Source organism: Corythoichthys intestinalis, chromosome 8 (genome assembly GCF_030265065.1).
Source record: "Corythoichthys intestinalis isolate RoL2023-P3 chromosome 8, ASM3026506v1, whole genome shotgun sequence".
Taxonomy (NCBI): Eukaryota; Metazoa; Chordata; class Actinopteri; order Syngnathiformes; family Syngnathidae; genus Corythoichthys; species Corythoichthys intestinalis.
In genome coordinates, this window is record NC_080402.1 from 45,704,909 (window position 1) to 45,714,942 (window position 10,034).

At 41.6% G+C, this 10,034-nt stretch overlaps 1 protein-coding gene and 1 long non-coding RNA gene across 2 annotated transcripts in view; one reads left to right on the forward strand and one right to left on the reverse strand.

Moving 5' to 3' along the window:
* Positions 1–5,763, reverse strand: part of LOC130920174 (voltage-dependent calcium channel gamma-2 subunit) — a 79,999-nt gene extending 74,236 nt beyond the window's left edge. The window contains exons 1-2 of the mRNA XM_057843153.1: positions 5,640–5,763; positions 2,508–3,918 (exon numbers count right to left, since the gene is read on the reverse strand). Of these exons, the coding sequence (XP_057699136.1) occupies positions 2,508–2,718 (211 nt within the window). The 5' untranslated portion in view covers positions 2,719–3,918; positions 5,640–5,763. The remainder of the gene's footprint in view (positions 1–2,507; positions 3,919–5,639) is intronic.
* LOC130920175 (uncharacterized) lies at positions 699–2,217 on the forward strand. The gene is made up of 3 exons (XR_009064119.1): positions 699–850; positions 1,544–1,612; positions 1,858–2,217. It is a non-coding gene; the product is annotated as an uncharacterized LOC130920175 (long non-coding RNA).
* Positions 5,764–10,034: the final 4,271 nt, after the last annotated feature.

Sequence of the window (10,034 nt, forward strand, 5' to 3'; positions counted from 1 at the left end):
TTACCCGCTAGGTAGCTTCATTTGTTTAGTTTTATTTGTTACGTTTGTTTTTTGTCTTTCCCCCCAACATTCCAGCACATTCTGCTACTGCTTTATGGGTCCAACCATTCACACAACACAGCAATATACATATATCATCCTTGTGAATACTAATTTACAACTTATCACAACTACCCCAAAACATCCAAATGCAAATTGTATAGGTCAGTTGGTATAGTCTGTCTGACTGCAATAAAATGCTGAAGGTGTTTAGTAACAAAAGAAAGAAAGAACACATAAAAGACATTGTGGTGTCTCCACAGCTTAAAAAGAGTTTAACCTTGTGAGGTTCACTGGCTTCAGATGTCCTCTGTAAGAAGAATGATGAACACACAGACACACACGCTCACGTCTCATTCCCAGAAACATATCTGCTGTCACACACAGGGCGGCAGCGTGATGGAGATTAATAGCGGCACTTAGAGCCCGCTGAGCTCCACCTGTTACAGCCTGCAAGCCCCCGAGGCTTCCGTGCTGGCCGCCTTGGAACCACACAATGGGTGGGGGACAGATCTATGAAGGAATGGTCCGTCAGACATAGCAGCTGGGCCACCGAGGCGGGACAATCCGAAATGATGGTTCTCGGGCTACTGAATTAACACCAGTGTATGACAATTAATAATGTGTTAAGTTGAATTCGTGTTGGTAAATGTGCCTTGTCTTTGATGACACAACATGTGTGTGGAGTGAAGCCCTACAGTTCAAAATTCACCAGTTAGTCCAGTTCCAGATTTTTAGGAGGTGGAGTCTAAGCGGCATTCTAAGCGGCATTCTCTGTTACGCGCTCAGGCTATAGCTTTTTTGGATCGGGGTCAGTGACTCAACCTAATTTTCCTTTATGTTTATAAAAATGTACCAAAATTGACTTTGATATTTACAAAATACTTGATGTGGATTTAATACTCTATTGTCCTGATGTATACAAAAAGTGCATGTGACATTGATTTGTCTTCAATGGTTGAAAAAAGGCGCTCTTGTCATGGCTTGAGATAAGTTCCTTTCAGTTTGTGCCCTGGTGTTTCTTGTCCATGTGATTGTCAGTTTGTGCCCTGGTGTTTCTTGTCCATGTGATTATGCATTGATTTTAACTGTTGTGGCCTGATCCTTGTATCTTGACCAATTTGCTGCCTCTTGTATTAACCACCTGTGTCTCATTGTCTTGTTACCCCATGTCTGTATTTAAGTTCCTCATGTCCTGTCTGTTCTTGTTCGGTCATTTCCATTCTAAGTGTATACCCTATGTCGATATCCTGTCCGAACTCTCTGTTTTGAAGTTATGATCCACAGTTTTTGTTAGAAATCCTGATTTCAGTTGGAACCTTGCCTTTTTAATTCCCACTCTTTTTGTTTGTACTTGGTGTTATTGTTTGTTACGATCATTGAAACATTTTTTTGAGTTGATCACCACCTTGCCACGCTTTACCCTTTCCCTGCATTTGGGTCCTCCATGCCCATGCCGCCTCCTCGTGACAGCGCTAATCAGTAAATTATGTTTGATGTTCAGAAAAATATAGGTGTATTGAAGACTTATTTGCTGTCTACCAAAATGCAGAAATGAAGTACAAATACAAAGGTAACATATTATCGCACAATCGGAAACATTTGCAAGAAATGATGATTTGATGTTAGCAAAAACTGACGCGATGCTAGGTGCATTGAGAAGTTGAAATGGTCTTTGATGTTTACAAAACTTGTATGTTCAGCACATGGAAGAATCAAAAATTGTATATGAATTTACCCTGCCTTTTAAAGATAGCGCAGCATGCCTGGAGGATAAGGTGCAGGGGGTAATCTCTTTTCTATCGTTTCCTCAAACAGCTCACCCCGGTTCTTCCCTCTCATCTCTCCGCGGTGTTCCCGGCAAGGATGTCACTTTAAAAACATTCCAGAAACATGCAGGGAGCAGAGACGATGGTGCGAGGGGAAATATGAAAAAGCTGTGCCAGCAGGTTTCATGTCACTTTGATCACCTGACATCATAGAATGTGGCTAACTTTTGACTGGAAACAAATTCAGATAAAACAGCCTCCAAAAATGGCTACAAAAGCACAATCCTGTTTTGACTATAGCAGCTATTGTACGCTTAATGCATTCAGAACACAATATAATAAGATCCACTGCAAGTGAGGTATCAAGCATTCTTGTCTTTGATATTTTTGGACCCATTACATTACTAAACTGGCCTGCTGAAGACTTTAAATTGTCTTTGATATTTAGAAGCTTCCTAATTGTCTGCAATGTATATAAATTGTCTTTCATGTTTGCAGAGCCTCGACCTTAAATTTTCTTTGATACTACTCAAACTTTGTACGTTAGGCCCACTGAAACTTTAAAAATGTTCATAACTTGAATGATAAAATGTACTTAGGTCTGTTTTTCCAAGGCCTAAATGTATGTTATTTTGTCAGCAACCAATAATTAGTGTGTATACCCAGTTATTGGCCACACCGATTGACCGACAGTCTCACCTTCCAGGCAGCAGGTCCTCCAGAGGCCTGAGTGCGTCATCACCTCCTCGTTCTTCTTACTGGTTTCGTTCTCGTTGTTGCTCTTGATCTTGCAGACGCCGCGAGAGTATAGCCAGTAGTCCGTGCCCACGGCGATGGTCATGAGGCTAAAGGCGGCGAAGGCCCCCACCGTGGTCAGCAGCATCTGAACCCCGCGGTCAAAAACGCCCATGTTGCCGCATTCCACGAAGGGGGGGCCCCCTTTCCTCTTCACGTACAGGAAGTAAATATTTGTGAGTTTGCGTCGCCACGCCAGCTCGGAAAAGGGGGGGTGGGCAGCAGCGGTGGGGGGGCGGCGGTAGCGGGGGGCCGCAGGGGGGGCGGGGGAATTAGGGGAGCTCGGGGGAAATCGTATGGTTGGTTTTGGGTGGGGGGTCGCTGACCAGGTAAGAAATAAGAGGGACCCTTAAAAAGGGGATGGGGACTGGGGAGATGTGAGGAGGCGGTCAAAGAGACGCCAAAGTGGAACAAGTGAGCGACCTACAAAAGTTGATCCCACAGGAGGGAGTCCTACTTTGGAAGCCCTCTGAAGGCTGAACCCCCAAAATGGGATTGGGACTTCTTTTTTAGATGCTAGTCAATGCTAATCTAGCACACACACGCATACAGAGAAACACACACACACTGTAGAAACTTAACGAGCTTGCACATGGACTGACATACGATTCTGGAAAACGGCCAACTCGACATCTGGCTATGACTGCTCACTCGGTTGTCACTTCTGACATCTCCCAAAATGAAAAAAAAAACACACACACAAAACAAACAAACAAACAAGCACCTTAAATAAAATATTTCAGGGAACCCTTTGTGTGTATAACTGCCATTTTGAAAAGAAGCCCACCATGGACGCCCCTCACAACATGTCAAAATAATCCATCCAAGAAAAGGAGACGCTGAAGAAGACGGAGATCAACGCGCAGCCTGCTTAGTTGTTTGGCCTTCCTCCTAAAATTTTGGTCCCCGGTTTCCATGCGGACTCCTGAAGGGGCGCATCCAGGCGGAGAGCAGGCCGGGCATCTGCGCTCATGCAGCCGGCCGACGGAGCGCGAAGGCGGCGGTGGAGGTGGACAAGGCGACGGGGTGGTGATGGACGCGGAGGTGCTGGGGGCTTTGCGGGAAGACGCGTGAGCCTTGCCGCATCCAGGAGCTCCTCAGTCGTTCACTGCGCGACGGCGCGTCCCGGTGAAATGCTTCCGCATAAATTTCTCTCTAGCTTGATGATTTATCCCCTCTTTTTTCCCCCTTTTAATCTCGCTCGAACGACACGCCAATCCGCGGCTTTCTCGCCCGTCTTCTCGCCGGAGCTGAGAGGAGAAGAAGAGGCGAGGAGGAGGTGGAGGAGGAGGAGGAGGAGGAGGATGCTTAGAAGCTGAGGATGGAAAAAAAAAATCGACACAAGCAGAGAGGAAGAGGAGGAAGAGGTTGGCTGTTCATAAATAATAATGTCCTCTTCAACAAGTAAACGCATCTACGTTGACATTTACTAGAATTTTAGGATACAAACCATAATGAAATACAATATACAGTAATCTATTGTACACAATTTTGCCCCTCTGTATCCAAACAGAAATATGTACAATCGCAATCCTAATTAATTTGGGATTTAGTGTTAAAATAATAATTACATATATATATATATATACACTTATATATGTATATATATAAGTATATTGTACATTGAATTAAAGACACTCTGGACCAAATATTTAATGTTCAAATTGATAGTTTATTTTTTTGTATTTAATTTATAGAATTTTATGCCTGCTACAGGTTCCAAAGAAGCTTGAACAGGTGGTATAAGAAATGTTCATCCAACACCTGTTCGGTACATCTCACAGGCTAATTGGGAACAGGTAGGTGGGTGGGTGGGTTCAGGAGCACTTCCAAAATTTTAGTAAATACAGTTTGGCGCTACATCAGTAAGTGCAACTTCAAACTCTCCTATGCAATGAAACAGCCATTTATCGAAAACACTCAGAAATGCCGCCGGCTTCTGTGGGCCTGAACTCATCAAAGATTAAATGGTGATTGACTGCGTACGCTCTGTGACACAAGCCGCATTCGTATAGCCCACAGAGCATAATTACATACAATTAAAAGCCGAAATATCAATGCTAAGAAAATTGCAAGGTTTCGCCGGATCTGATGACGATGTCCACTTAAACTATAAAAAATAAATAAATGAATAGAATGGGAATAATATTACTGTACGTTAATGCAATAATGCCCTTCATTTATTTACACTGAGTTTTTTGTGCACCTGTATGAACCCATCGCTGATAGCCTGTTCACTCATTTCTGTCTCACTTTGACAGAAATGCCGAACACATTCTTAATTCCTATATATAACAATTGTAGTTATGTTGTACTTAAATAACTGGAAATGTTCCAGTCAACATTACCAAGTGGAAGTGTGTATGAGCATTTTGTCACATTCAGAAGAATTAATTCTACTTGAAGATCCAAATATGGAAGAGGACGTGCACATCTTTTATAGTTACTTTGAGGCAAGTCCTGTAAACAAGGCATTTGGAATAAAGCTTTTTTAAAAATCTTCTTCTTCTGGACAGCGTAGGGCAGGGGTTGGCAACCCAAAATGTTGAAAGAGCCATATTGGACCAAATAAACAAACAAAAAACAAATACGTCAGGAGCTGCAGAAAATTAAAAGTCTTATACAAGTTTTTTAATGAAGGCAACATATGCTGTATGTTCTATATTAGCTATATTAGCCTACAATCGAAATGACTAAAATGGCTACAAATAATGAGCCTTCATGATTAAACGTTTATTTTCTCTCCATTGCATCCTATAAACAATGACGCACCATGTGACTACTTTGTTGTTCGATGCCGCATCAAGTTTCACTCCATTACAAAATTAAATATTGTTGGTGGCCCACACTGTATAATTTGTGGTATTCTCCTATTGTCGTACCAAACACAAAGTACTTGTCATTCCTTCTTATTTTTGTGCTGTTCCATATTGTTATGGAAAGTACCAAAACAGAAAAATCAAGTTACCAAAATAGACAAATTTATACTTTATGTACCAATTTTTGGCCCCATCCATGGTCATCTTCATATATTACCTGCTGCCTCCTGGTGGTGCTGAATTGGACAGCTCCTTCTGCTTCTTTCCCTGCCATTGGTTGCCATTGTAGTCACATGATTAAGATGCATGCACAGAACGGCGTGCAGTCCGGTGCAGTGTGCATGGCGAGCTCTGCCTGGCTGGCCTGCAGCAACTCTACATTACGCTGCACTACACTGCACACACTTTGTATGTTCTCTGCTTGCATTGTGCTACACATGACGGCGCATGCTCATGGCTAGCGGGTGCTGCGCTTTTTGTTTTCGTCGCTTTTGTGTTGCTTGGCGTTGATGTGTCCCACTGGCTTGCACACAACTAACAGGCTCGTGTTTTATATTTCTCTTAAGAGTTGAGCATTTTCATTACTAATAAGCTATATGCCTCTGTTAACATCAAAGACAACTCAGAGTAAAGCAAAATAGTTTCATGATTTAATATTTTATAAACTTCAAAACATAATATAAAAAAATGTTTTTATGCATCAAGCAGATTCGTAGGTTTTTATAAACATTCAAATTTAGCCTTCAACACACCCAACACACTTGCATTTTGTAAACATCAAAGACATACAGTTTACTACGGAAACATCAATGACAATTAATTATTTAACAAGCCGAGCATGCATATTTCTTAAGTGAATGTACTTTTGTGTACACAAAAGCATTTTGAAATTTTCCACAAACAATGTATACATTCTTTTAAACACCCAAAACATTGAACCAAAGAGATATGTGACCGTAAACATAAAAAACATGCATGACAAACTCAAGAAACATGCTTTTGGAAAACATCAAAGACAGTGGTCCATCTGCATTCTAACCTTAATCTCGGGTCATAATCTGTGGGTCGTCAACGAGAGAAAGAAATCACAGATACATGCAGCTGTATTGCATTTCCTCCACACCTTCTGTTTCTCTTATAGCAGACAATTGCATGAGTCCCGTTATTTCGAGTCACAAGATTCATTGCCTCCCGAGCCAAGTCTCGAGTCCTGGCTCCTCCCTGCCCAAACAAGTCAAGTCTGAATCAGTGGTATTTTTCCTTAAATCCAATTTGAGTCGTCAAATTTGCAACTTTAATCAACACGAGTTCGAGTCCCTATGACTCAAGTTCTCTTGTCTGTTTTATAGCCATAGGACGAGAAGCTTAGTCTAGGAGGGATGTTCTTTTGCATTGAGAGAAGCCGGAAGAGGTGGCTCAGGCATCTATTTTGGATGCCTCCTTGAATTCTCCCTGGTGATGTGTGACATCATTGAATATACAAATGAATAAGAAAATGGAGAAGTTAGCGTGTGTAATTTTGAGACTGTTAGACTCTGACTAGATGCTCTGTGGAGAAGCTGCGAGTTGACCTTCCACATGCACACAAGCATACAGTGTTAGCTATAGCTGTTAGCTGTGGGCTACGCAGCGTGTTACAAAGGCAAGCGCCCATCCTACACAGCATTTGAAAGCTTTTGGGCTTCAATAGCCACACTGTCCACTTTTAGCCTGGAGAGGCAGCGTTTAAACTCCAGCAGCAGACTTCCCACACACCCGCCTGGAACATTATATACAGCCTCATACTCATGGTGCGTATATGTTCACTTTTCAACAGCAATATATTACAATAGTTTTCACTGTAACATGCAATCAAAGGAAATTTATCACACATGGAGAGTTTGCATCAGGAATCAGTGCTCCACCTGTTGGATTTTCATCCTGCATTTTTGGGTTTGGATTGTAATTGTGATTATAATGAGGATAATTGAGATTCGATAGATAAGATTTTCCGATGGGAACAAAACCACTATTGAGTGTTTTATGTATTTAACTGAACATGGGGATGGGTGGGAATTATAATGAGGATTTAGATAGGAACGTTGTTGTTAAGAGCAAAGTTAAGACAGAACTTTATAAAATTAGTAATTGATAAATTTATGACAGATTTAATGTTATGTGACAACATGAGACGTACACCAGGACAGGAATGAGCCCCGAATGCCATTTGTTCCAATGCCACAGCTCTGTATTGGATTAAACAGCGTCTGAGTGGTTTCTCCAAACAAAAAGTGTTCAAAATATTGCAGAGAAGCAAAGCAAAAGTAACGAAACAAACTCCCAATCGGGTAAACCAAAGCGTGTCCTCAAATGTCAGCAAAAACTGTCCTCCTGGTCTTGTTGGTGGTTCTCTCAGCCTCTGCCTCGTTTCAATCCCCTCCACACTCTGGGGCCGTTTACATGGTGACGCTGCAAGAATACGACAAATTTCACGTTTGCATTTACATGGTTCCTTCTCCATTGGAACGATCGCAATTTCGCATGAAAATGATGTAGTATTCATGCCAGGCCCTAGAGTGCAGTGCAGTTTCACAAGACGACAGCCAATTTATGCACTTCCTTGACAACAACCTCCTCAGCCCGGAAGACAACAGACCCACCCACTCGAAGCGATGGCATCCATACGTTTTTTTGCATTTGCTTCAAAAGGCACAAAAACGTGAAAATAAAATGTATAAAATAAAAATATTGTAAAAACAGTCAATTAAAGCCGCCAATCCAGCATGTTTGCTGTTTTGAATGTTTACTAGCAGCGACTGCGCACTCCCAAAGTGCTGAGGTCCTCGGAGCAGGAGCATTCCATGGCAATGGTTGCGGAGCAGTCCCCGCAATAATCATTCCCATTTGGAGGCCGGAATCAAAGGTTTGCGTCTTTGCTTTCCATTTTCGCCGTTAACATGTAAAGGCCACACAATTGTTGCGTCTTGGTGTTGCGTCACCATGTAAATGGCCCATCTGCCTCCTTTCAGTCTGGGCCTCCTTCATCCACTCATCCAGTGCCAGCTTTAATCACGTGGCTCAAGCAGTCACACATGGGTGAGTTGTGCGGCATGCTGGGAGATGTAGTCACGAGACTGTCTGGACTCATCCACTCCTGCCAAGGAATGCGGTATTTGCCCCCACATGATGTCACAATTAGTTAAAAGAGCAACACACGGAATGCTGCTACTATATGCGAATGAACTAGTTTCCTAGCAATTTGAAATCTGAACCACAACTGATCAGTGTTGCACAATTAGAGGTATAATTGTCAATCAAAAATTGACTTAAACTCAATATTGTATCGCGAGATGTTTCACAAGAAAAACGCAAAACAAAGCAAGGCAGTTGCAACCAACATTTATTTAGAACATTTATGCAGATTAAATTCTCTATGCGCAGTGAAAAGGTAAAAAATAATCATTTAACTTGATTTGCAGGCCCGAGCCCGAAAAAACCCTGAAATTTTATGTTTTATTTGTAGGCACGAGCCCGAACCACCCCCCTTTCCCCCCAAAATTCTATGTTTTAGTTGTGAGGACTCAGGAGAAGGCGGAAATGTGGGGATGCGATGTGTTACGATGCGTTGCGTTGCGTTGCAATGCGTGGTTGTGTTTTGTGTGACCGCATTTGTAAAGATGCCTGTGCATAGATTCATAATGATAACAAGCCTGTCTTTTGTAATGAATTCTCTCAGTTAAAGAAGACTAAGATGGATATTAAAAAAACATTTATATCTTTTATATTTGTGCATCTGTTCTAACAGGCGGATAGTGGATTGGACATTTATTTTCATCTCTTCCAATTGGCAGAAAAAAAACGCAAGTTTTCTCAATGTTTAAATAGTCTACATATTTTTATGATCTTTATAAATGCATTTACACAACGAAATAATGCCGGAAAAGGTTGGTAAATATATTTCTCGTATGAGACCAAAGCGTCACATTCGTTTACATTCAGCAAAGCTGATACAAGTTTCTGTATAGCATCTTCAACAGTTTGAATCCTTTCCATACCCCACTCCTACCCCAGTTTTTTGCTTTTCGAGTCCCCTGTCATTAGTTTGTTTTTCACTCCTAGCTGCTGCGTATCGAAAAGGAAATACCAAGATGTGGACTCACGGAGGGTGCCAGGGCGAGAGGGGAAGATTAAAAAGAGAACGGGGCCATGGCGTTCATGTTTCCAGGCATGCACAGCGCCTTCTCTGTTTTATCCAAATTATTTATTTTATTTAACATCCATACATCGTTTTGGTATAAATGTATGAATATATATTTATTTAAAGAGAAGTCTGGCCCTACCCGACCGTAAATAATCACACATAAGTCGCTCCAGAGTATAAGACGCACCCTCTGCCAAACTATGAAAAAAACTGCCACTTATAGTCCAAAAAATACGGTCATTATATGAATTAATTATTCAATAATCCTTCATAATTCATAATTTAACATCTAGCTGTGGCTAAAAAAGCAAAGTGTGAAAAAGTAATACTCAGGAATGGGTCGATCTTTCTCAAACTATTTGTCAGTCACAAATATCCTGACTCAATATCTCACCTTTCTTTGCATTCTTATCCTTTCCTCTTTACATCACA